This window comes from Falco punctatus (assembly GCF_963210335.1).
Source record: "Falco punctatus genome assembly, chromosome: 3".
In the NCBI taxonomy this organism is placed as follows: Eukaryota; Metazoa; Chordata; class Aves; order Falconiformes; family Falconidae; genus Falco; species Falco punctatus.
The window spans coordinates 101525245-101550240 of NC_137582.1; the positions used below are offsets into that span (position 1 = coordinate 101525245).

General features: G+C 41.9%; 1 protein-coding gene across 1 annotated transcript in view; it reads right to left on the reverse strand.

Annotated features, from left to right (window-relative positions):
* KIAA0319 overlaps positions 1–23562 on the reverse strand; it is a 46023-nt gene extending 22461 nt beyond the window's left edge. The window contains exons 1-9 of the mRNA XM_080379834.1: positions 23455–23562; positions 14875–15647; positions 7090–7273; positions 4790–4894; positions 4037–4134; positions 3569–3656; positions 2912–3004; positions 2178–2310; positions 79–307 (exon numbers count right to left, since the gene is read on the reverse strand). Of these exons, the coding sequence (XP_080235960.1) occupies positions 79–307; positions 2178–2310; positions 2912–3004; positions 3569–3656; positions 4037–4134; positions 4790–4894; positions 7090–7273; positions 14875–15647; positions 23455–23503 (1752 nt within the window). The 5' untranslated portion in view covers positions 23504–23562. The remainder of the gene's footprint in view (positions 1–78; positions 308–2177; positions 2311–2911; positions 3005–3568; positions 3657–4036; positions 4135–4789; positions 4895–7089; positions 7274–14874; positions 15648–23454) is intronic.
* Between the last annotated feature and the right edge of the window lie 1434 nt (positions 23563–24996).

A 24996-nucleotide genomic window follows, 5' to 3' on the forward strand; every position in this document is an offset into this window, starting at 1 on the left:
GAGTAGTTACTTAGGTATATGTTTGCTCATGTTGGAGATGAAAGAGCTTTTCAATCCTATGCAAGAAGAAAGACATACCTGCATTGCTACAACCTTGCCTTTGCTTTTGGGACTGAGTGACCACTCATAGCTGACAATTTCATGGTCATCACTGCTCTGGTTTCCATTCAGCGTAATGAAGTTCTGGGGCAAGGTGACTGCCTGATTAGGTCCAGCATTGGCAATAGGTGGGTAATCCACTGGTTTGTTAACAGTCAGAGATGCAATGGTGGAGTTGGCTGCTCCATCTGAATCAATCACTGTGAGTCTGCAACAGTAAAAACAATATTGGAAATCTGTTAAGGTGGATCTCTGCCAAGTCAAAGTTCAAAGCACTTTTTCAAACACCACCTAACACCGAGCCACTGATTCTATGAACTTCAGCTTCAGAAACACGTATCGCTCAGCTGAGGTAGAAAAGAAATTCAGAAGACCGTTTTCAAACACAGCTTTCAACCTTTGAAAAAAAAAAAAAACCAAACCAAAACCCTAGCTATTCTGTATTCTGGATCCCAGATGAAACCCTTCCCCTGGCAACTTCGCCAATTTCCAACAGATTTAAATACAAATTCTTTAAAAAAATTACTTGGTGAGAAACAGGGATTTCATTCATCAGCCACAGCAGAACAGTCCCAGTTAACACCTATATCCAAAACTACTGTGGATGTTCAGAAGCTCTGCTTATAGCACAGCAGCGGTTCCTAACTTCTTACTTCTCTGTGGCACACTGCTACTGATTTTAATGAAACTTTGTGTCAGCTCAGATTTTTTAATATGTCAAGTCACAAAACTAAAGTTCAGGGTTTAAAAAGAACCACTACTACCTCTCAGAAACACGAGGACAGATCAGCTTCAAATGAGATTGCTGCAGACACCTGAAAGCGATGGAAGACTGTCCTCCGTAGTATGGGAACCAACTACATCTCTAATTCACCTCTGCTGTGAAAAGGGAACCACTCTTGAAGCTTTTCCCAAATGGCAACAAAACTAGTTAATTCTGTTGTTTATGTTTGAAAAAATGTTAGTGCTCGTTAATTCTTGCGGAACACATACTTTTGCTGTCAGTGCACATCCATGCATCAGAAGCACTAGATTTTGTTGACCAGCTCATTTCCTTTAAGTCTGAACATGCTGCTCTATTTGTTCAAGTACCTCAGCCTCCCCCAGAGGTACACAGATACAGCAAGTGATTTCTTATTTCCCTGAGGTTTGGAACACAATTAAGAGCACTGCTTATAAGCAAGCTCAGCCCCTCTTAATACAGAAAAAAAATCCTATGGTCATTTCTGCCTCTGTATAATAAGGAACAACTTCAGTAAAGAACATATAATGAAAGGTGAAGCTATGCAATTTTTGGTGAAGCTTATGCAAAGCACCACATTTAACGTATGCATATACTGGCTTCAACATTCTGCTGATGCTACACTGATACATAATACAGTGACTGGCAGGCTGTCACCCACTGGCAGCCAAATAACCCAGGCTGGGTCAGTGGGAAGTCTGCCTCTGCACAGACTAAGCTTTAAGTTAAAAAGTTCAGAAAATGAACTTTGATTTTAATTAAAGCACACAGAACTGCAAACATTGCTTCCACTGTCTGGACAAAATCCAGCTTCAGCAATGCATAAATGGAGAAAAAGAGTAGCAAGGCAAAGGCTTTTATGAAGAACAGAATGACTTATTGAAATCAGCACACAACGATGCCTTGCAGGGATCAGTCTCCCAATATTGTTCTGTCTGCCACCACCCTTCAGGGGATGACTTTCACAGTCTGACTGCAGATTTTCATCTCAGGACACTTGCCAACTTGTAAGCTGGAAAAAAATAAAAATAAAAAAATAAAAGTGTTCTGTCACAGTTGTTATTGGTGGGAGCGGGAGGTATTTCATTTCAGATGCCTTGTTTTGCATAATGTCGTGCTGTGAAGTATCACTTCACCAGTATCACAAAATCACTGCAAGCACTTTTTAATAAAACTGCTTCCTATGCCTTTCCACTATGCAAAATGAAGGGTAACAGCACGCAGAAGAAACATTTAGTTTTTTGTTTAAGGAAATATATGTAAGCACAATGAGAAACATTTAACTGACATCACAGAAATAGTTAAAACACCAAAAGGAAAGCATCTGTGCCGGTACCTGAAGGTGTAGTTTCCAGGAACAAGGTTAGACAAGTGCAAGACAGGTGTGTCAGCAGATGCCTTCTGCTCTCGTAAAGGACCTTTAATTTCCTCCCAGTGGTAACTCACTATCTTCGTATCATCTATACTTTCTATATTCATTAAAGGAAAACCATATCAGTTTCTTGTAGCAATTGCTGAAATGAATACTAAACCTTTCATGCACTGATCCCTAACACGTTTTCTACAATTATCTTTTCAAGCATATTCAAACAGGATTTATGTACCATAGCTGTTAAACCACAGATTACAAGTTCCATTTGGTATGGTTTGTCTAAACAAACAATTCTTCACACACACAAAAATCGGTCTCAGACTCCGCACATTCCAACTTGCCTGCTCTCAGTAATTATGAATGTAATTATGACATCTCTTCACACCCTGTGTGACAGCTCTCCACCATGGCCCCAGCTGTACTGGCACCAAGGCCTTCTGGGCAGGACAAGAGGCTGTAGGAATAGCTGCTCTCTGGATACAGCAGCCTCCGACACACTGCACCTCAATCCCCAAGCAGGGATTTTACCACTTTTTTTGTTTGAAGTAATTTATAACTGAACTCAAATTCCCACAGTAAATAATGATTTAGAAGACTTCTGCATAGAGCAAGAAGGAATTTCACTTGTAATTGACAAATACTGTTGTAATGGTGTATTACAAATCCAGAATATAAGCACAGGATGGTCCAGTACATACGACTGCCATCAATGAAGGTAGAAGTTGTAGGCAAAGAAACTTCTTGTACTTCGGGTGAAGCAACGGCAACAGGTGGCTGGTTAACTCTGACTGCTGTGAGACGGGGAGGAGAGGAAAGAAAAAAAGAAAAAAAAAACCAAACAGTAGTGAAAGCCCTGGCAAAACTAATCTATTAACTCTACAGACCAACATTTCCCAGTGATTTAAATCTAGGATTGACAGCCTTGCAGAATCTGCTGTCTTTTTTGGACAAGGGAGAGAAAAGGTTACTGAAGAGTATGCTGACGCAGCAGAACTGCTGCAGCCACTTCTAACTGGTATAATTTAGATAAGATCTGTGCCCTGTAACTTGCAGCTAGAGCGGTTCTGCACTTAATTGCTGTTCCTAGCAATACTGGAGAAGGGAACCATAAAAGGTGACATGATGCTATCTCAGGCCTTGCCTGGGGAGGTTACAAGACCAGAGAGCACTTTAACACAGTGAGCAAGGTCCTTCACAATTTCCTTTAAACGCTTTATAGGCACCAGGATCTGAAACATATCTGCGTGACTGGACTACCAGATGCCCTTGACAGACAGTAAATAACAAACTGTTAGATAAGCATGTTGTACTTGTGTTGAAGAAACTAATTTCATTATTTCAGCCAACTGATTTACCTGGTTTGACTGTGACGTTTACAAAACCTTCACCAAAGGCATTTTCACCAGCAACTGTCACTTTGAAGGCATAAAGTCCCACTGATAACTGAGACAAACAGAACAAACTGGGTTACATGTCGAATTATACAAAAGCAGTATGCATAAATCTGCCAATCATATTTTAAACAGAAAAAAACAGATATCTGAAATCTAGAGCTCCTTTTACAAATACACACACAAAAGACCACAAGTCAATGCTCAGAAGTGGGAATACAAAGCAAACACTTAGGAATTTTTATTCTAAGAAAATTACTAGAGAACTCTAAAAAAAGCCACTTGTAATCTGGCAAAGATTTGGTGACACATGCAAATGAAGAGAGTCTGGCAGTCATTCAAACTCCTTGAATCAAGGTGCCCTTCCCCAGAGGTTAGAATCCTGTGAAAGCACCACACAAACACCATGAGCCTGAGCTTACGCTCACTTACATGAGAGAGCTTCAAGGTCTGGCTGTGCCTGCGCTCCATTTCACCACCATAGTCAGCGGGGTGACTGATTAAGCTCCACTCATAGGTGTAGGCTGCTTCTAAGAGCAATAAAACAGCATAAGAGTAATCAGCTTTGCCTTCAAGGTAAGCCCATGCAACAAAAAAATCAAGTTCACCATCTGTCAGATAAAATGCTACAGTAGGAAATCATGACTGCTACTGATTAGCCTGCAAAATGCAGTACCAATACATGTTAAACTTCCACAGTATGCTGTAACTTGGTAAAGCAGCAAGGATGCAACAGACTTCACAAATAATTGACTTCTTCACAAAAACCAGCTTCATGCGAAGCAAATGCATGTAACATACCTACCTACAAGATACCTTAAAACTACAGCTTCCAAACTGCAGCAGCAAAGAATACGTAAGTATTGTATTCAGAACCTACTTTTCCCCACCTCTGCTTTACAGCAAGATGCTATAACCTGCACCACATCATCTTTTGGTAGAAACCACAGGCCTTTTCTTGAACCATCTGGTTAATGAGTTCAGGTTCTGAAAACAAAAAGCCACTTAAAAAACCCAGCAACCTCAAAAATCCAAAGGCGGCAATCTTCTCTGTAGTTGAAGCCACAAAAAAGGGAGTAGTAGGAGATGAGAAAGACTGTTTTATCTTGAGGTGCAGATGTTCACATAACATCAGACTTGTCTGCATTTACAGGTTGGTGGTGTGTGCATCTCCTTGCAACTCACCTGTAGGTGGTGGCGGTACAACAAAGGCATTCAGTTCAACCTCATTTTTGGGTAGCATCACTTGTATGTTATCTCCAGCAGACACAGTAAGTTCTTTTATTGTATCTAAGACAAAATGAGAATGCTATGTTTTAACAGATTGGATGGATATAAATTTAGTATCTTCAAATATTACTTGTAATGGATTAAGTAAAATCTGATAAACACTCTACAGTGAATAGGCACAGATAAGTAAAAAAAAATATTTGCTTATGTATTGAGCAATTTCTTCTTATAATGATGACTACGGCTCCTTCACCTTTTACCAAACAAAAAAAATTTTCTTCTTCCCAAAATATGAAGTGTCATTTCCCCTACTTTTGTTTTAGAGAAAAGCATTCTAAATATTTCTGTCTATCACAGGTAACATTGCTCTGCAAAAAGAATTATGCATTTTTCTTAGTAACTGGATGGGACTGCAGGAATTAAAAAATACGTGATTACAGAAGACAAAGCCATCTGCACCAGGACAAACCTCATTAAATAAAGTAACATAGTCCATACTAGAACTCTAATATCACACCTTCTTTCACGAAGATGACTTCTGCGCTTGTGTGGCACTTGTGAGGCATGCCTCAACGTCCAGTTCAGTGTTCCTTTAAAAAATTCCACTTGTATAGCAGGGCAAAGGTGTTACTTCATAGCTGAACCGCAGGTTCAACCAATACACCACCCAGGAACACCCTCCTGCTTCTCATCTGTGAAAACTCTTTCCTCTTTCAAAAATGCCAAAGTTCACAAATCCAGACCGCAACAGAAACATACCAAGCACAACTTCAGGACAGGTTCCCACAAATCTGTATTTCAAAGGTTTTCAATGTCTTCCTTTTAATATTGGGAACCCACAGAACAAAGTTTCTCCAATGGCAACATTCTCTAGCATCTAAACATCCAACTTACAAACTCTGAATAGATGAGCAAGAACCTACTCAGCAGTGGCAGCAGACAGGTCTAAAAATGGATGAAGAGGCCACATTGACATCATGTTTTCTACCACTGCTATTTAAATGCACCCAAAGCTCCATAATGGCTCACAGGACACCAGTGGAATGGAGGTTTGTACCTGGACCTCCACATGAGGTGAGAATAAAAATGGCCAGATGAGGGTGACGACCAAAGGAGAGGCTTGAAGACTTGCGAGACAGTAGAGCTGAGAACACACAAACTTGAGGCAATCCTTGCACAAATCAGTACTTACAGTGAGATTTATCACAACCTTCCCTTCGGCTTCTTCTTCTAAGCTCCTTTTTGAGTACTCTTCAGCCTCCTCCAGTGAAGGAGGAGCTGCCTAGTCAACACTCAAGGGTAATTGACCTTGGAGAGGGATCTCTTGTAGCTCATCTCCCTGTTACCTGCTACCACTATCCTGGCTGGTAGGTTGAAGTCTGGCAGATGGTGCCAAGAACATCCCAAACCAGATCTGCTCTACCAGGAAACAAAGAGCTTAGCTCTCCATATCCCTCAGTACATCAGGAGTGCAGAAGAACACACATCCGTGCTGCTTTGCTTCTTATGGCCCCTCCACCTTTTGTCAGGGTGCACAGGGAGGCAGGGAACTCAGCAGGAAAAAGGAAATATGCTTACGTACACACAGAATTTAACACAGCTACAGAGGACATAGTTGTTAAACATGCCCTTTTCAAAATAAACACTTTTGATCTACGGTTAGAAGTCTGATAAGCTTCCTCACAGCTTTGAAATCAGAGCAAAACATTTTTCCCCTCCAATATGAGGAGGCCACCTTCTCCCCTACTAAGGGCTAGGCTTCTCTTCTACTAAGGGCTGAGCTTCCTCTGGTCCCACCTATGTTGCTGCATGGTATCTGACTATATATAGTGGGAACTCTACTGAAGAGCTGCTGAGAGGGGCTAGTGTTCTGAAGAGTCACACAAAAGTAACAGCATGGCTAGAACAGACTATTCTGAAACTCTGGAAAGCCTCAGGTATTTCTCACCAAGTATAAAAATGAACCCATTTCAAAAAGGCTTTTAACCTCTGCTTTTTACTTTGCTGTATTTACTTGAGTTATCATTTCCCATTAATGGCCTTGGTAAGAGTTTGGCCTCAGAAGTAACTGTCCAAGAGGTCTGGAGTTCACAGCATTACTGTAAATCTACAGGCTTAAAGTGCAATGATGTTACATTTGGATTAAGAGCAAGCTCATAACTAACAGGTTGGAAGCCTGACGGTAGTAAAGGAATCCCCGCCCTCTGTCCAACCTGCAGGTATCCCTCAGATCTCCAGCTATGCTGAAACATTACCTGCTTTAGCAGCAGTAGCAGGCAGTGTGAACTGCTGCACGGGCTCAGATGGTACAGTATTAGTGGGAAGGAGCATGATCCCATCTTCAGTGACATTCTCTGGGGCTGCTGTGGGAGTCTGCGTTTTCTCTGACACATGCGGGGGAAAATCCGGTTTGTCTGAAGAAGGGGAAGGCGTAGCAGTCTGAAAAATGAATTATAGGGAAAGAGTTGTCATAAGTGAGCCGTTTTCCACGTTTCTTGATCTAGAGGTATGCTCTTTCTAAATAGCACGTAGGGTACACCTATTGATTGATGTTACTAGGATGTTTTATTCATACAGAATATTTATGAAAGGAGGACTGGTTTTTTCCCTATCAGGCTTTGTAAGCAATGCTAATTATTTGCCAAGTTTCAGATGCCGAGCAGTGTAGCCTACAGTCATCAAAACAAGGTACCCTGGAATACAACTAAAGCTAACAATCTCAAGAAAGAACAGTAGGACAGGTCTAAATAGTCATAAACCTTTAAAAACCAATGACAGAAAGTCTGTGTGGTATTATTGTCTTCATGCTGTACACACAGAAATGTTAACAGAATCCCTGCCGCCTACTACATCTGTTCTGACCAACACTTGCTCATGTCTTACTTCCTCACCACTAACACCCTAAATCTCTACTTCGGTCACCAAGCAGTAGTGTTGTTCTCACTGACCCACCGTTAGTAAATCAGAACTGCAGCAATGCACACAGCAAGTTTTGCAGGTCTCAGCACTGCGTTAACCTTGCCCATCATCTTGTCCCTCTCTCTCATGCCCCAACACCTTTCAATGACACGTAAGTCTCACCAGGCCAATAGCTTTTCCTTCCATTCTCAAGGTTTATTTCTGACTGAAATTTAGAGAAAAGCATTTTGCCAATTATGGCTACTGTGTGGCACATGAAGACATAACATACTGCTAATATTTGTACATTATCTATTAAATGAAGAATAGGATTATTAAGGTTGGTAAAATGTACACTCTTATCACAGAATGGCTGAGGTGTGAAGGGACCTCTGCAGACAGCCAAGCCCAACCCCGCTCCTCAAAGCAGGGTCCACTACAGCAGGCTGCTCAGAAACATGTCCAGTCAGGTGCTGAATATATCCAAGGACAGAGAATCCACTACCTGTCTGGAAAGTCTGTTCTTTCATCTTCTGTTTGACCACCCTCACAAGAAAAAAGAGAACCATTTTCAGTGTTCAAACAGAATTCCTTGTACTTCAGTTTGTGCCCATTGCTTCTTGTCCTGTCACTGGACAGTGCTGGAAAGAGCCTGGCTCCATCTTCTTCACTCCTGCCATAGTCATTTATACACATTGGTAAGATCCCCCTGAACCCTCTCTGCCCAATGCTGAACAGTCCCAGTTCTCAGCTTCTCTCTGTATTTCAGGTGCTCCACTTTCATTCTGCAGCCTGTTGCCTCCTAGGTAACAAGAGCAGCTCTGCCTTAGATTTGTGCAGGATGGAAAGCTCCCCATGCAGCTGGGAATGGGAAAGCAAAGTCAGGGACTGTTGCTTCCCAGCCTGTGAGGGCACAGAAAGTGTGGAAGTCAGAGAACCCCCTCTCTGCCTTCAACAAGGACAGAGAGAAAACATCCCTGCACAGCTGGGACAGTGACACAGAGCTTAAACTACAAATGTTAGCAGGCAGCGAACTGCCTAGCAGGTAACTGGGGCAAGGGCAGTACCAGAAATTGAGCTCTCGGGCAGAAACTATTATGGAGAGATAGGCTAGAACAGATGTGGAGGGCAAGATTAACCTAAATTCCAGGAACTGAATGGAAAAAGGAAGAAAAGAAAGACTCCTCCTGGGAGTGAGCAGAGTAGGCAGTTCGGCTGATATGGGCTTTGGGGGCTTTTTGTTTGCTTTAACCCACCTGTACAGCCACTGTTGCTTGTTACAAAATAAACACACCAACCATGAGGGCCCACATCCTTCAGTTCTCAGGGTTTGACTTGAGCACAAATCTCTTGAGAATTCCAACAGAAAACAAGAACACCTTCATAATCCAAAAGGAAAGAAACATAGTCATGCAGTTCCCTGGAGAAGCTCAAAGTTACCGTGCTGGCAACAGCATCACACCAAGGAGAAATCCTTCCCCACTTCTGGTCCCTGGCTGACCTCGTAGATTGGCACTCTCATTTCTCCCTGTGGATGGGAAGGATGAGCCCAGCCATGTTGCCTTGCTCCATCCTGATCCTCCAAGGCAACCCACCTTACCCCCTCAAGGGAGCATGAAGAACTCCTGAAGACAACTGGTCAGGACTCTGGTGAGTCGATAGCTGCTGGTGTTGCATTTTTTACGACTGCTTCCCCAGCACTGTTTCCTCCATGCCCCTCTGCACATGACTACTACATAGAGCAAGTGGTACTACAGTTTTCTCGTTCACCTGGAAAATCACACGAGGAGCAGCCCTGTCAGCAGTGAAACTCTGCTCTTTCACTAATATGCTTTTCCATCCTTCTCTGCATTCAATTATCTAATGATTTCAAGCAAGTATGACCTCTACTAATTATGTACTTGGGGAGCTGCAGAAGTGCAAATCATCATACTGTATGACAAGAAGTGCAGACTTCGAGAAAGAAATAAATATTTTTGACAAGTAAATCTAAATATCAAAATATCCTTCAGGGCTCTTATTCCTGATCCTAGGATCCCCTAGGGATTAAGTAAATGCATTTTTAACCAAACACAACTGTTGAGCATTCACAGGCCTCAGAACTGAAATAAAGCCAAAATAAGATATGAACATCTCTGATATTTCACTTCATTCTAACCCTTAAATATAAATTCTGAAGGCATACCAATTAGACTTTAAAAGGCTCATTACGTATATTCTCTTAGCCATCTTAAGCTTTCTTAGGTAGAGCTTTATGTATTTTGAGTGCACCATTATTCCTGCAAATCCAATACACTCAGGACAAGTCAGGCCTAACCTACTGAATAAATGTTTGACACACTGCATTATCAACAGAGCAGTAGCTGGAATCTAAGACTTCAAAAACTTTACCTTGCTTAACAGATCAGCAGGTAACTGGAAATTTTAGAAAGATGATGAATATTTCACAGGTATCTCACTTCAAGGATGGGAGCACTGCAGATTTCTGACTTGGCCAGCTTGACAACATTTAGTCTCTACAGATTTCTAAATGTATACAAGTTACTGAGCTGCTAGAGGGTGGCAGACCATAAGATCACTCTGAACTCAATGCTCTATCCCAAGTCACATACAGAACCCCCTATACCTGACTGCATTTATGGCAAGGATGCTCCCAGGGCACAGACTCCGGAGGCCTGTGTTTGGTTGGTCTCGCAGTTTAAAATCTCTCTTCAGGTTCTTGCTCAAAAAACACAGCACCCAAGGACACTGCATCCTGATGACTACTGTGAAGGGAGGAACAGCATTTTTGCCACCTGCTCTGTCTTGCTTGTCAAAACAGCTTTGTCTGGAAGCTGCAGAACAGTGTGTCAGCATGGATTTAGGAACAGAGCTATAGAATAGCTGTGGTAGAATTAAGCATAGGATAGGAAAGTGTATAACATGCAATGAACAGAGGGTATTTCATTAAAGTTATTAGCAAAAACATTTTTAAGACCTTCATATTTTCTTAATCTATATAAAAAGACCACAGTTTGAGAGTTTTCTTGCTGGTATATAATCCAAACTATTTGGAGGCATCCCAGCCTTTTCACTCCAGTATAAAAACTTAAGATTTCCTTAATAACAAAATTTAGTTTCCAAAGAAACTTTTTTTGAGAAGGAAACACAAATATCTCCATATGAGATTTGATTAAAATATCTGCTTGCTAGACAAAGAGACACATTAAAAAGGAAAACCTATCACCAGAATTTATCACAGGCAGCATCTTATTTTACTAGAGTCACAAGTGCCATTCCCAAACCAAAAAAACTTGAAGGCAAGCCAGAAGTTTGTGTTAGACATAACTGGCAGGGTTTGGGGGTGTCAGGGGACTGGCTACAGGGGTCACCCCTGCGGTCCCTGTTTTGGCAGTGGATGAAAACAATCCACCACACAGCAACACTGCAACCACTTGGACACAATTAAGAAAGGGCAATATCCACCGGGGGCAGGAACACGGAAGGAGGTGGGTGGGATGGACAGCAGGAGAGGGGTGATGTGGAAGGGTCATTATTGGGCACAGGGCTGGAGACAGACTCTTGGAAGAAGACTCCACGCCACCTCCCAGGGGACTAAGACACACAGAGAAGCCCACACCGGAGCAGAGGAAACAACGAGGAAGGAACAGTGGCAGAAAAGAGAAAGAGCCAACAAGTGGCAAAAGAAAATTTCTGCATACTGACCCCAACCTCCTGTGCTGCCTGTCACCTTACCAAAAGGGCCGAGCATAACATGCAGTGAAAAGAAGGGCAGTGGAGACTAGGAAGGGGAAAGGAGATGCGTCTGGACTGAAGTTGAACCTGGGGAATGCCAGGGAAAGGCATTTGCCAAAACCGCTTGCCATCTTCACTTCTTTATGGATGTCTAAATTCAAAGGATTCCCACTTGGGAAACAAAGGCTGCACAGGCTTTGGCAGTTTCTCAAAGCCTTCTGCTTCTCCAGATTCTATACTTTTTTCAACGTTAATAGAGTCATTTAGAGTCATTTCACGATTCATTTAATGAACAGCTTTCAATGCTATTCCATCAACTCTCTACAGCTCTGCTAATGGAGCACTGCCCTATCACCTTAGTTCTAACTACTGTCTTATCAGCTCTTCAACATCACTACCAGGTAGAGCTAAAAACTGACCCAGTTGTGGAGCTTCATCCCTTCTGCAAGAAGCAAGCTCATTCCTCAGCCTTTCCACAGGAATTTCAACAGCTGTGTTAGCATAACATTAGCATAATATAAAGGCCACACAGGAATGCCTCTGCTGTGTCCCAGTGAGAAATAGTTTTCTCTGCGTTTCACTTCACAATAAACTCCCATCTACCCACAAGTGGTGCACGAACAAAAAGAAAAATCTTTCTATGTTGGCTGGGATGGCAAAAAATGAAAGTAAAGACTTAAAAGTAGGCTTGGCCAGATAATATCATTACCATTACAAGATGTGAAATTTCAACTATCATAAAGCTGTAGTCACATGATCCCTTAAGAGATGGGGAACAAATTCGCTCGGCTCCGTTTGTCACACTTCAGGTGAACTCAAAGTTGTATGGCACAAGGCATAAGCAGTTCAGTCGGCAGAGATCCTGGCAACTGGCTAAAGCTTAGCACAGTGCCCATGTGGCTGCCATTTGGCAGCAACATACAATGGGGACAAGCTTCAAGTCTTACCGCACACCCAAAGTGCACAAACATGGTGGTGCGTGAAGCTACTGCAGGTTCTTTCCACGACTTGACGTCCAGCACACAGCACTGGCAGTAACCAGAAGATGCTTGTTTGTTTTCCCTAGCAGGTGGAACAAGAAACAGGATATGACCTTGGTACAGCAGTGGTTGGTTTCCTTATTTTTAACTTTTTAAGAACAGCTCAGCTATTGCTCTTTGTTATGCAACTCTAGTACATGACAGAATGTCACACCAAGTTCTATCCATGGGAACAGTATACTTCGGGATCACACTTTTCATATGTGCATTTATATGTACTTTTTCCATACTAATAGAAAAAAAACCCTAGTATCTACCCCTCTCACCTAAACTCCCATATTAATTTATGCTCATTTCAAGGTCTGCATGGTAGATACCTTTTAAAACAAATCTTCTGTAGTGAGCTCTGCTTGCAGAAGCAGCACCCACTTTTGAACTTGCAGTAGCACTTTATCAAGTATTCTTCCATATGTATGGAGACAAGTCCTAATCTCTTCTCACTTGTGCCAACACATTCCAGACAACTTGGTCAATCATAAAAGCTGCAGGCTATCTTGAGCCTGGAGGAGGTGATCCCTGAAAAGCAACCCGCTCTCATGGTCCCCACTTATCCCCAGGACAGTCCCCCTTGGGATTCTTCCAAGCAGATCCCACAACAGGCCAAAGGCTGCTCTCCTGAAGCCCGTGGCTGTGACACTGCTTTTTGACTCATTCCTGCCCCTCTCAGGAGTCTGAACTCCACCTCCACTTCATGGCCACTCCACCATCCCTGACCAATGCCTCCTTGCCTGCAAGGGTGAGAACCAGCAGAACCTCTCTCCTTGTCAGCTCCACAATCACCTCTGATAACTTCAAGAAGTTATCACCAACACACTCCAGAAACCTCCCACATTTCTCGCACCCTGCTCACTTGCCCTCCCAGTAGGTACTGAGGTGGTTTAAATCCTCCAGTAAGGCCAAGGGACTGTAAATATGAGGCTCCTCCCAGCTGCCCGATTCACCTGCTTCTTCCTGACCAGGCAGTCTGGAGCAGACATGCACCCTAATGGTGCCCACAACAGCTGGCCTGCCAGCCCCGACCCATATAAACTCTTGACTAGCTCATTGCTGTCTCTAGGCAGAGCTCCTAAGCCTTGCCTTAGAACATGCTGAAGAAGAACCCTCCGTGATCACAAGCCAGCTAGGGCAAAAGCCCAAAGCATTCTTTGATCAAGAGCAGCTGACAGAGCTTCTGAGAAGCTGCTAGAGGCCCCAGCCCCTGCTAGTCGTCCTTCTTCCAGCTGCAGGAACCACTTAAGTTCCTCAAGCAAGAATCCCAGAACTTCTCAGAGTATCTAGAAGATCTTGAAGCAGAGCCCAGGAACTGCCGCACCTCTATGCTGCAATGGTATCCAAGACATATTGTATCTTAAGCCTTGCTGTTCTCCACACAATTTTGCCATTTCAGTCACCCCCTCTAAGAACCTCAGTTGTCACAGATGTCATGCAACTTTCTTACTTACATGTATTTTTCTTCCCTACAGTAATGGCAATACATTATCTTTATACAGCAAGAGACAGGTAGTTGCTGGTTACAAAAATCTAGTGGAGTTTAGAGCAATCCAGCTAACATTGCTTAATTTCCTCTTCCCTCTAGCTGGAGCGTGTGTCAAACCCAGTAAATGCTGAGTTTCAACTTTCTAACTGATCCCACTCTGTTCTTCAGGAACCAGAGCCCCTTTAGTCTCAACTGATCTACCTGGGTGGCATAAATAGAAAACAAGTGCATCTCACTGAAGTATTTAGGGTTGAAGTATTTAACTTATTTTTCTTATTGCCAGACTCACAAAAAGGATTCTGAGACTAAAAACATCTTATCCACTGTACTCCACTGTACATCATGGTCCAAACCCACCACTGTCCCTCCTTATGCCTGCCTCTCTTAGATGTTTTAAAAGCATTACAACAGGTGTTTACCCAGCACCATTTCACCTGTAACACCACTATGTGTTAGTAACATGAAACCCCCAAAACACGGTGGATTTTATTGGTGGAGGAGCTTATGCTTACTGGTCTTGGCCTTTGGATACCAGATAATCCACGATTGCTCAGCTAACTTCTAATGAGTCACCAAGGGTCAGAAGGAAGGATATTGTAACATTATTACACCAGGTCCAAGCCCAATCATCTGTATACTTTCAAGCAGACCCCACAATATCCCCAAAGGAGCTCTGCTCCTTATATAACAGAAAAATTAAGAGTCCTTTAGCGATTCATCTGCCTATTAAGACAATCCTCTCCCCTTCAGCATTTTCTACACTGTAACAGCACTAAGTTATGTGAGTGTTGGGGTTACATAACAAAGCAATAACCTAATTTGATTTGAAAAACAAAACATTGCCAAGTGGCCTCACCATACTCTGCCTGCTTCCTGAAGGGCAAACATACCTCTTCTTGCAAAGCATCATCAGGTTGTGCAAGAAGTTGAACAGCTGCTTCGCCTTCAAATGCCTTCCTGGGGAACGGTGTAATCTCTGGGAGAGATGACCACCTCTCTATGGAGTATTCAGTGGCAGAGTTCAATTCAGAGCTGTTTTTATTCAGAAGGCTTTCCACCTTCCCAGTCTCCCCTTTGTTTTCAGAAAAGTCTTCCTGATTATCTCCATCACCACCCACGGAAGAGTTGAAGCCATTTTCACCTGCCACCATGAGGCTCCAGTCAGCGTAATCCGTGCTCTCCTTCTGCTCATGTTTGATGCTCACCTGAAAGGGGTCCTGTTCCAACTCTTTATAATCATCAATGTATTCAGGTATCTCCTCAAGGCCGGGATCTTTGCCAAGCAGAGACAGCTCCTTCAGGCTACTCACTTCCTCAGACAGCTCATTCTGGAGTCCCACAGAGTGGACCATGCCTGGGATCGCTTGCCCAAATCCTAGCAGTGAGGCTTGCCTCTGAGAAGGCCTCAGCACAAAAGTAAGATAGGACTTCACAGTTTCAATTTTTTTAGGTTCACAATTCTCTTTGTGTTGGCAGTTCACGATGTAACAGCGTCGTTCAAACATCCAGGACAAGTCACAACCAGAGAGGTCACAACATGCTGCGATGCAGTCAGACACTGACATAGCACGAGGAACTCGCATAATTTTTGTGTTTTCTAAGTTGGGAGATATTACTGCACCTGAGTAAGTGGCTCCTTCTCTGCACTGCTCACAACTGGAACCTGAAACAACACCACCAACATAAGACACAACACTACAACCAAGCCATAATATAGTTTACTGTGACCAAAAAATGGCTTATCACAGGAGACAAAGACAGGTGGTACCTCCTTAAATAAAGTAATTTCCTTTCACTAATGTCACTACTACTTTTGTTTCAGCATGCCCCTTTGCAGTAGTATTTATACTTTAGAGGATTTTTCAGTGTATGATCTCTGTATGTTTTTCATCATACCTCTTGCTCCCTTGCTACAAATACATACAAGTGAAAGTGAGTTGCCAATACTTAAAAACTGGAGCAGAGCAGGGAACATACAAAAAATAAATCATGGAGTATCTTCATTACCCCCACAGCACAGTGAGCAAAACATGTTTTAAAACAAAACTCAAGTAATATTCTGTAACATGTCATTGTTTCATCTGAAGGAGAAGGAAGCAGAAATCTACATAAGAGAAACATTTACCATCTCACCTGAACTTCATGAAGAGGCCCTCACACCAACATAATTGCTGGGCTAATATAAAACCTGGATCAAATTCTCAAACTTTTGCTACTTTACCCACTAGTTCTTGTGAAATCCTAAGAACTTGCTCCAATAGGGAGCATCTTTCCTTCCTTTGCAGTGAAGTTGTCATCTTTTCGTATGACAACAGAATTATTTTCATAGCACATCACAGACTGAGCGTGAAGTGTTCAAGTCAGGCATGAATCTACATACCGTATATCTGAGGGAATTTTTAACATCTCTTCTAGGTGTTTTTCTCCTGGTTATAACAGCTCTTCAGAACTCCTCTCTCCAAAATGCAACTTAAAAAAATCTAATCAGGCTACAAAAAACACTTGAGTAAACCCAGGACATTCTTCTTAGCAAGTCTTGATGAAAATCATGTTAACTCAATCAATGAAAACAAGATGTCACCACTGTGGAGCTAAGACAGCAATGGAAGACAGAATTATTCTGCCTTTGCATTTCATTAACAGTTGAATTCTGGCTGCAGAAACCTCATTATTCACAACAGTATATGGCAGGGGAAAAAGAAAAAAAGCAGCTTGACTAACGGATCCCAGCTCAAATCTGTTGAGCTGACGGGCAGGAAAAATGAAATCAAGTATGAATAGGCTGGCAATCGGGTTTAGGTCTGGCCATGACCTTAGAGATGCAGAGATTCTCCCACACATGCAGTACATTTAACCACCGCCCTACAGTTCCACTCACATCTTCTGGGCTGAACTGTAGTATGGTCCCTCACAATACATGACCTGAATACAGCTACTGAAATACTTGTGGGGCATCATACTGCCCGGGATGAATGTACAGCTTCCAAAGTAGGTTTCAGTTCAATGCAAAAACCCCAAACCAAACAACCCCCACCCCCCCCTAAAAAAACTAAAAATTGCACCACACACTGAGGGATAGAGAGGACAAGACTTTACAAAGGTTTTGCAGAGCTGGATATTTGGGATGAGGAAAAGACAAGAAACAAAAACAAATTTCAAGAAAACATCAATTACTTGCATACAGGTATAACTGAATAGGAAGCTGACAAAAAGGATAAACAGCTTCAAGTACCATTTTTCTGACTGCAGCTGCTCCTTCACACACAGCTGGGATGCTATTTACTCTTCTATTTTACACTTTCAGTGAAAAATCTGTCCAGGGGAACATGAATTTAAAACAACCTATCCTGTTCTAATATAGCCCCGACATGAAGTTTCTTTACCTGTACCCAGGAGATGCTCAGAATTTGTGCATTTATTTATTTATTTATTTTCACACTGCATGTAAATAGTTCCTCTACATTCCCTTTCACCTCCAGGAATGTAAGAACCTGGCAGAGACTCTGAACTGTCATCACAAGTCTTTCCTTTAAGTCGTCTGCACAACTTAGGACAGGGGAGCCAGCAGAGCTCTGGGTTAAAATGAAGTATAGGAGTCAGGCTGTCCACTTAACCATTCGGTCCTTTTTCAACCCATATCAATTTAGTTAATCCTGTAAATCAGTAGGGATATGAGAAACAGGCCTTTAAAACAGGGTAAAACAGAAACACAATTCTGTGCGAATGTGCAATATTAGGTCAATAACAACTCATTACAATTAATTCCTTAGGAACAGCACTATTGAGGTGGGTCGAAACTCCTCTGAGGGCTGTTTTCATCCCTTCCCTTCTTTACCTCACCCCTGAAGGAGAAAGTGACCAACCTGTTAAGAAGTTTTGAGGTTTCATTATTTATTTGTTCAGAAAAGAATGGCCAAAAATTCTTGTCTTAGAAACAGACTTACACAACCGGAATAATCCAAACCTCTAACCTGAGGCCAGACTTCAAGTCCTCACTCAGCCTGATGACAAACAAAGCTTCAGGTCTCACACTACCATGTTCAGTTTGACACACCAGCTACCACACTGCATAGTCAAGCTCCCACAAAATTAACGGTGTTTCTTTATCCAGAGAAACAAGCCCAGCATATTCCTAAGGTAATGCATGACTTCCCCAAAGCAAGCATCCTAGCCACAGGCCTTAGCTGCTCCCTTTTTCAAATGTCAGAAGGCCTTGGTTTCATCCCAATATAAAATGGAAAAAACATTAAACTTCAGAATTTCTGTACAACAGGAAAATTATTTCCCTGCCAACTCTAAATTAAACGTAACAGTGTAATCCAAATATCAAAGTAATCAAGGTTTCATGTTCTGCTTCAACTAGGGTTTTACCTGAGTAAAATTCTAGCAGTAGGTGGACAAGAAAGGGTGAATTTAGCAGGCTATTTCAGCCTGACACTAGGTATGTCCATTAATTGTGTTCAGATAGAAAACAGGTAAGATCTACTTCGAGTGAACTTAGTCTGATCTCTGATTTCATATTCCCCTCACACTGTCCAATCTTCAGCCTGCAATGAGCTCAACTAAGAGATAGCAAGGTCTCTTATTTACAGAAAATTTACTGAAAGCGTGCCACATGAATGGTCACAAAGTGAGGTCTGTGTCTATTAACACATTACCTGCCCATTACCTGCTGTCTGAGGTCATAGCACAGCTGTTTTCCATTAGTTAACCGAACTCAGAAATTAAAACACTGTTCTATTTTAACCAGTAATGGCAAAAAAACCCAGCATCATGCAATCCTGTTTATTGTTTCAGAAGTACTCATCTGTGTTACCAACAGAAAGACTGCCTCCCTTTATTATGAGCCCTGAAAGCCTTCTGGTGCCTGGGCTAGCAATATCCTAAAGGTTCTGCAAACCAGGTGTTCCCCTCCCTTTTAGCTGTACCTTGTTATGTCTAAAGCACGTCAGCACTGACCCAGAGACCTAGTCAGGCAAGCTGGTTACCCTAAAATCCCAAATCCATACACCCCACCAAAACCCTAATAAAAAGAGTCACACTGTGGAATACAGCTTCATTTTAAAGAGATTCCTTCCTTTAGTGAGGAAACATCCACACCCTTCTTGGAGCTGTATGCTACAAATCTTTCATATCTTGGTGCGCAAGCCCACGGATGTCAGGAGTCCAGCAGGAACACAGCTGTTCCTGTCACAGCTGGCTGGAGACCTTTCCTCAACTGGACATGGAGAGTAGCTGCAAAGCCTAACAGATGCTCTCTCCCATCTCCACCAGGCTCACACAACCATGAGGGCCTGGAGCGCCTGAATGACCTGGAGGCAAATATTCTTCAGTCAGTAATTAGGAAACTGTGACAGCGCACTAATGCTGGGTTTACCATGGCTAACTACCCCAGTATGAAACCCTACAAGGACAGAGCGACCCACTTTGTGGGCTGGTCTATTTGTTTTCCCTAGCAGCAAGCAGTACAAGCAGCAGAAATGGGATTGAGGAAATGTGCAATAGAGGAGAGCTCAGATTCAGACCCTGCACCAAGAATAGTCACATTTGACCAGAATCACCTCCCACTACCTTCTTGCTAGCAGCACAGCACTGAGAGACCATGTGGCACACTGTTCTCACAGCCTGAGAGCCTCTGAATGATGTGCACATGGAAGGTCCTACAGCAGTTTCCTACAGGAAGATCAGGATTGTCCCTGCTTTCTTGACATCTGCTCCCTCCACTCTAAGCAACAAACTAGTTGTATTCTATTTTTAGGGTTAATTATTTTTTTAAAAATCTATCCAAATAACTTTTACCTTATTTTGTTGAGTTTTGAGATGAAAGATGCGGTATCACTAAGAAATAACTTTTTTTCCTACCACCATAACACGTTGAAACAATTTTTTTAAAGTTCTGGAAGCAAAAAAAATATTTCAGTTGCTTCAGAGGAGAACTTGAACTCCAATTTTCAAGCTAGGGCCAATCCCACAGCAGAGTTATAAACCACCAAACAGCACACTTTATATCATAAATTCTGAAAAAGACTTATTTTCCAGCAGCTTTAGCAAAGGCCTATAGAAAGTACTGTCCTAGAAACCGGAAAAGCTGTATTACTGAGAACTTCATCAATAACTAAAAAGTCACTGCATTAGTTCCTCTAACAACAGCTAACACCTCTGTACACCACAAATATGTTTTCATTCTTTTTTCTACAGGCTGCTTTTAGGTTATTTGGTGTTTCCCCTCCCTTTCCCTGAAATCTCACAGGACTTTAAACAGGGATACATCTGGCATACCAAAGTGTTCTTTTGGGCCTCAGTAACGATGCTGACTGCAGATTAATCACTGCAAGAGGAGGAGAAGGAGAACAAACAGACAAAAAAGAAAAAAGCTCAGTTACATAAAAGCAAATTCTCAACACAAACCTAAAGCCAAGAGCATTCTAGTTAAATCTACAAACAATGAAGCTGCAAAGTATTTCTGGCCATTACAGCAGCCTTCATGATGTTTATCATTCACTTGGTGTTCAGGATCAGTTAAAGCTCCCTAATTAGTTCAGTGGGCCTGACAGTCCTCTCCAAGTATTGTTTTCATTGCATGAATTGTTATCATCCCTGTTTGCCACTGATAAATCAACCAAGTGCTATCTAAAGACAAAAAAACCCCACCTAAAAACAACCACCCAGCCCCTAAAGAACACATCTCCCTCCCCCATTTTTTTTTTTTTTTTTTTTTTTGTAAAGCAGGCTGTGGATATGCTCACGATCCAAACGGGCCCAAACTGCAGACCAGGACCTAGCCTGTCAAAACAATTCATCCAACCCATGGCCCCATTCTTCCCTTCATTTACACACAAGCATCTAAGCCCAATGAACCACTCAACAGACAGCTTGTCTGCCCCATCAAGGACACAGGATATTTGCAGTTGGAGGCTAGAAGGGTCGATGCATAGGTGCAGCCATTACATCCCTCCACCAGGAAACACCAGACCACTTCTAACAGACATGGACAATGTAAACTAACCTGGCATACTGCATAACTCACTATAATCTCAGAGATCATAATCAGGCACTACACCATCTTGTCTCTCTGGAAAGATCTGTGTGAACCAGAACACATTACTAGAACATCTAGCCATGGCAGTACAAGCGAGAAGAACTGCTAACCTGGGGTCACAGTGCATTCTAATTGGCATTTCAGAGGCATACTACGTTTTAAGGCATCCTTTGACACTCCATGAACTTTCATGCATTAAATACATGGGAAGAAAACAGTATTCATCTTGTTCTTCAAAGTCCAAGACCAGCAATAATGAAATGTGTTGAAAATTGATGGCTTGTAATGTATTTAGAAAAACACTCCCCTAGAGCAAAGAAAAGTATACTAGTGATGTGCAGCAAAGACTCTGGGAGGTCATGTAATCTACAGCTGGGCTGCATGGAGACTAGACTGCACAACACCTGTGACTGCAATTACCCACTAATCCATCTTTGTGCCTTTGTTGGAGTGGCTAGTCTCAGAACAAAGCACTACAGTATGAACACACAGTACGAGAAAACTGAGAATCAGCCATGAGAATGCTATTATATGTGCAGAAATGCATTTCAATAGCAGTATCTGCAAGTTCTGCCTCAAATGCCAGATTAGAATATGCCTGATAAAGATGAGAGCTAGACTGAATGGATTTCAAGGTGTATTCCGAGTTGCAAAATAAACCCTTGTTTCTGTGGTGGAAAGCAAAGTCTTCTATATCTCTCATAGGAAAAAAAAATAATATTTGGATGCATTAGCTTAAAAACTATTGATTTTATTAATGGCCAGAATAATTTAAATCTGTTTCCATACAAGCTGATTTCATCAATGAATGGATATAAGCCAGTGAAATGAGACTGGCATTACAAAGAACACCTGCATGGCGAAATTGGGAGCTGCATCCACAGGTTTCGATGCTAAAAAAGCACAAGCTCATATGCAGAGGAAAAATTGCTAAATGAACATCCAGAAAATTCTGAGCCTGAGCCAGGTCACCATAAAGCTTGCACTAAAAATAAGTCCTTCTGACTTAAAGGTGAGCATCCATTGCTGATTTATTTCAGCAAACATATCCTGGAACCAGCAAGTACCTTCCATTTTAGGTAAGGGGTAATATTAATTGGACAGAAAATACTGTAAATAAATACTAAAATTTTTACTAAAATAATATCTGATGCTGGAAAGTATTAGCCCCTAAACATTATTGCTGGTACCTGAGACACAGTGAGAGGCTTGGAATACAGCCAGCACCTGAGTATAATGGTCATGTTTTCAGATAAATCAAGAGAACTTCGCAAAATTGCAATTACAGAATGAAAACAAGACTTTTTATATGCACATGGAGGATATTCTAGCCTGCTAACAATTACCAGCATTATAAAAAGCACAAAATTGTGACATGGTCTACAGCCAAAATTCAGTATTTACTGCACATTATTACCTTTTATTGAGGTGGCTGTGGTTTGGTTTTTTTAAAGATAGGGCATAGACCCTATAGCTGGTACTCATTATGCCATCGGACAGCATTTTATTTATTTACAGAAGGCATATTTATTGTTTACTACAGAAAAAAAACATCAGCTCCATGTTCCCTTCAAAAAACTTAGCACCATGAGATCCTCAGGGTGATCTAGCTATCCCCCCATCACCCAACATTTCCAAATTCAGTAGTCAGTTTAATTCCTAGCACATTATAAAGGCTCTCTCTCATGAAACAGCCATACCTGTTTATACCACAGGAGATGAAAGCCAGATTACCGAGTATTATTTTCCCAATTCTTGCCAATATAGACTCTGCCAGTATCTCAACAGCCAGAATTCAAACACTGGCTTTTAAAGAAATAAACCTCATCTTTGCATATATTGTCCTGTAGGCACCCTGTCGAAACTGCCTTTGCCAGATTAAGTCTTCCTGTGACATGGGGGCAGTATTAAGAATTACTATCATTCTTCATCTGATTATGGAAATAATTTACCTATATGTGCAGCTGAAGCAGAATCTTACAGAACTTCCCTGTGGTCTTTGAAAAGAAATACATGTCTGTAAATCTGATCATGAGGTGAGAGAGATAAACAAATGCATTTATGCTTCTCATAAATCATTCTATAATACTTAAGGAAAAATGTAGCTTAGAACACAAACAACATGTCATTCTTTAACTGCTGTCCTGCAAGAGAAAGGAGAACTCTGAACCCTCCCACCACCCCTCTTGCCCCATGCATCTCTCCTGAAACAGCCCTACTGAGATTGGCTCCAGCTACTCACAACTGCCTCCCTGCATTGCAATCAACCGCCAGTTACAAAGCTGTACCTTACAAGAACTTTTTGCACTGAGGAGTCACGAGATTTCCCAGCTCATGCCTTATTCGTATTTCATTTGCACCTGTATACACACTCCAGGAGCATGTCTCACTCATTCCATGTGACTCAGACACACAAGTAGTAAACTCCTACCTGTTATTGCCCACAGTAACAGGCAGAGAACACCAAGTCCAAATGCCATGCTGCACCAGGAAGGCAGTGACAACTGCTTTTCTAACCAGCCGTGTGGATTTAAGCCATATGTCTTAATGTTGGTTTCCTCTATTATCGTTTAGTACCCTGCTGTGGCCATGAAGCACTGCAACAGACAGCATAGGAAAAAATAGGTCAGATGTGAGCATTAATTGGAATGTCACAGTAAGAGCCAATAGATAAGTTAAATGCAGGCTTTATTATTATTTCCTGACTTCTTGATGGATGACGTAGCAGATCAGGCAAGCTGAAGATCGAGAACAAACTACTTACCTGGAAATCTCATTCTCTGAAGATGAGCAAATGTGCTAGGAAGATTTTCACGCTTGGGCTCCTGTACCTCAAAACCCACAAATATTCTGTCTGCAGTTACCCAGACCCTGGTTTTGCTCTGACTAGCAGGTATCCTTACCTGAGGAATCACAGACAGTATCATCCATGTTAAAATCCATGCAGTACTAAGTCAGCTCTTGAGGCAGCCCTCAAGCTGTTCTCTCCCAGCTATCAAGGTAACACAAGCAGACACTTCTCCAAAACTTCTAAGGAGATATTCCTTGACAGGACACTAAATTTGCCACATAAAGCAGCCTAAGCAACAAAAAAAGGCAGTTCAGCCAAACTCACAATTCCCTCACCCCCCACCCACCCCTGCTCCCCCCAAGGATCTTAAGAACTTAAGTAGATGCTTGACCAAATAACCACTTCTGTAAATGAGAACACAGGCAGTGCTTTTGCCAAAGAACAGCCATTCTCAAGGCAAAATATCCCAGTAAATTCCCTTTGACATTCATTACATGACTTGGTAAAGGTAATGACTTTCATATTTCAGTTGCCTGGATCTACATATGATAGAAATGCTGCTAACTGGCTGCTTTTGGCAGGTTCCTTACCATACATAATTTTATACGATGAAAGACCATCTTGCTTTTCTCCCCTGAACTACTTACTCCTCAGTAGGCCTATTTGTTGCTTAGGCTGTCTTATTTGGAAAATTTAAGACCGGTAATGAGAATCACATTGGTACTGTGATTGAACTGTATACTGCCATTGCTGTATTTTGCCAAGCGTAATGTACATTTACATTGTGATTTCAGTATATTTTGTATTGTTCTAAACCAGAAATCCGCTGTCACATCAAGTACCTGAAATTAAAAAAATTTTTATATTAAACATCACATCCTCCACACATGGAATATCTAAAAGAACCCCATCAGAGAGTACTGGACTCTGACAACTTCTCCTCAGGTCTGTGGCACAAACACTAATTCTGCTCAAGACAAACAAAATGACCACAGAACGTCACTAGGGGAAGGGGAAGGAAACCCCTTAGATTTAGGAACAACTCCCAAGTACAAAAATGTAAGACTTTGGGCAAGCTCCCCACTAAACCAGGAAAGATTGTATTATTAACTTTCCAAATGCCTGATATTTGATTTAAAATACAGCTTCACTTTTGTGACCTTTTTTCTATCCAACATCAAC